The 2931-nt window shown below is 36.7% G+C and overlaps 1 protein-coding gene across 9 annotated transcripts in view; it reads right to left on the minus strand.

The window, feature by feature from the left end:
* Nucleotides 1–214: 214 nt before the first annotated feature.
* The window catches only part of LOC106878758 (zinc finger C2HC domain-containing protein 1B), a 55193-nt gene continuing 52476 nt past the window's right edge, over nucleotides 215–2931 (minus strand). For all 9 annotated transcript variants that reach the window (XM_052976102.1, XM_052976093.1, XM_052976096.1 and 6 more), the window contains one exon: nucleotides 215–776. In XM_052976102.1, the coding sequence (XP_052832062.1) occupies nucleotides 669–776 (108 nt within the window). In that variant the 3' untranslated portion in view covers nucleotides 215–668. The remainder of the gene's footprint in view (nucleotides 777–2931) is intronic.

A 2931-nucleotide genomic window follows, 5' to 3' on the forward strand; every position in this document is an offset into this window, starting at 1 on the left:
ATATATATATATATATATATATATATATATATATATATATAGGTTCAAGTGGGATATGCTCTACTTGACTGAGAAATCCTACATGTTTACTACATGACATGAATTATGTAGAGAAGCACCTAACAAGCATACAGATTAAGAAATTCACTATTTGTTCAGAAAGGAAGTGTGTGTGTGTGTGTGTGTGTGTAAAATAAAGAAAGAAATACACAAGTATAAACTATAACTATATAAAACCATAAATATTTCTCTATATATTTCCTGAATAGAACAGACTGAGTGGAAAATACATAGAGTGCTTGATACATTGAGGGGTCTTCATTTTCTGTCTGTCTGTCTCTGTCTTTCTTTTAGTCTTTCTTTCGTTCTCTTCTTCTTTCCCTTGTCATGCCATCTTATTATCATATCAAAGCTGATTGCTAAACAGCAAAAAGGTGGAGGTGAGGCATTTTCTTGATATAACAACAGGAATTATTTTGGTCTTTGGCTCTGAGACCCATTTTGAGTTTCCATCTCTCGTTTCTGGATGGCTTAAAGGATGAACACAACCATTTCATTAATTGACATGCTTGTCTGTTTTCTCTGTCCGTCCCAGCAGGGAATACTAACTGAGAGTAAGTCTTTTCACACCACATTCACAACAATATTTGGCTGTACTTATGGGGTATTCACTGTCGCAATGGTGACACATGAATCGACTGTTGTTCATATTGGAAGAGTTGCTGTTGTTGCTGGAATCGGAGGCCTTGTTCAGTAAGTATCGATTGGTTACAGTTCTGAAAGACAAGCAAGATAAAGATGGCTTTATTAGCTGGATTTTTAGACATTCTAAATAGCAACAAGATCCCAGCATGAAGATAATGACCCTGCTACCGTCGGTGACTATAGTCTTGTGGGTTGCATGATGGCCTCACAAGTGCTGATAGTATGCAAAAAAAAAAAAAAAAAAAACCCAGCCAGTACACATAAAGTGGTTGGCATTAGGAAGGACATCCAGCCATAGAAACCAAGCCAAAGCAAACACTGGAGCATGATGTAGTCCTTGAACCCAGCAGACCCTGTCAAACCAGTACGGGACCCAGTAGACCTTGTCAAACCAGTACGGGACCCATACTATCAGAGAACATAGATATTAGATGATGGTGATTATGTTGATGATGATGACAATGACAACAAGGATATGATACAGTAAATGAGTACGTGTTGTTTTTTAGCCCCTACACACACACACACACACACACATATATATATGATATTTATTTCTCGCTGGATGGAGTACTTTTTTGTTGATCTAACTTTAACAGAACAGTGTATATGTGTGTGTGTGTGTGTGTGTGCGATATTTATTTCTCGCTGGACGGATTTCCTTGGGGCTGGCCAGACTGGAGCAATCTCGAGTATAACCAGCCGAAATTGCAAAGATAATCTGGAACTCGACTGAGGAAAGAAAACTCTGAATGACTCCTCCTTGTTTTCTTTGTATCATCTATCTAGATGTTTTGTAGTCCCTTTTTTGTATCACCTAACTGTCTGGATGTTTTGCGTTCTTGTCCCGTTTTGTATATTATATATATACATATATATATATAATCTGTCACACACACACATATATAATGTACTATACATTAGGAGGAAAATAAATTTTGTTTAGTGTAGCTTTGTATGTGTGTGTGTGTGTGTGTGTGTGTGTGTGTGTGTGAGTGTGTGTGTGTGAGTGTGTGTATATATACATCTAAATGTACACATAAACACACAGATTGATATGAAGCTATGCTAAACAAAACTTATCTTCCTTTTCATGTATAGCACAAAGTTAGAAGTGTATATTGTTATACTTTTACATCCACATTTTATGTGTTGGCATGGGTTAGACAAGAGGCAGTGTTTTATAGTCAGATGTCCTTCCTGTCACCAATGCTTTAGCAACATGCAAATATACAGTACGTATTAAAAGAAAATAAGCCTTTCTAATTTTGGCACGATGCCTGCAATTTAAGGGGAGGAGCTTAGTCGATTACATCGATGCCGAAAGACGAAAGGCAATATCGACCTCGGTGGAATTTGAACTCAGAATGTAAACCCAGAAAAAATGTCGCTAAGCATTGGGCCAGGCGTGCTAACGATTCTGCCGTCTTATTTAAAGAAAATAATGTACAGAAGACGCTTGGTATATTCATGGGAGATAACCGAAGTATATCCCTATGAGTTGCCTCCCCATTATAATAAAGTTGTAAACATGATAGGAATTAATCATGTCATCAATTCACCGGGTTTTTTGTTTTAGTAATTTTTTTTCCAATAAAATTGTTATCAACTATTAATGGTGAGATACTATGGATATATTCTCTCGGTAAACTTTTCTCAGGGTGAACTTTCTTCACGGTGAACTGATGGCGGAGAACTTACATGTTATCAGAATTAATACCATTCTAGATGACATCTTATGAAATATGACATTAAACAGTAACAAAACATTTTACCATCTTCTACTTGTCTCTCTGTATATATGTATGTGGTTGTGTGTGTGCATGTGTACAATTTTCCGTGACAGTTTAAAACTACATTTCACAAGTTCAATTCTTGCAGGGGCCATCTTTCGGTACTAGATCCCATAACTTCCGGTCGTTGTGCGCATGCATACTGCTTACATCCACGTGTGTTTATTTACTTTTCTGAATAACATCGGCGATTTCCGTAAAAATTTTTTTTTTTTTTTACATATGGGTTGGAGGGAGAGGAAGTCTTTTGAAGTCGGCGTAAAAGTGAAAGAGATAGAGAGAGCGCGATTTGATCAGGAGAAATCTTTTGAAGTTGGCATGTGTGTGTGTGTGAGTGTGTCTCCAACACCATATGTAAAAAAATAAATATTTTTTACGGAAATCGCCGATGTTATTCAGAAAAGTAAATAAACACACGTATACGATAATGTAA

This window comes from Octopus bimaculoides, chromosome 23, assembly GCF_001194135.2.
Source record: "Octopus bimaculoides isolate UCB-OBI-ISO-001 chromosome 23, ASM119413v2, whole genome shotgun sequence".
In the NCBI taxonomy this organism is placed as follows: Eukaryota; Metazoa; Mollusca; class Cephalopoda; order Octopoda; family Octopodidae; genus Octopus; species Octopus bimaculoides.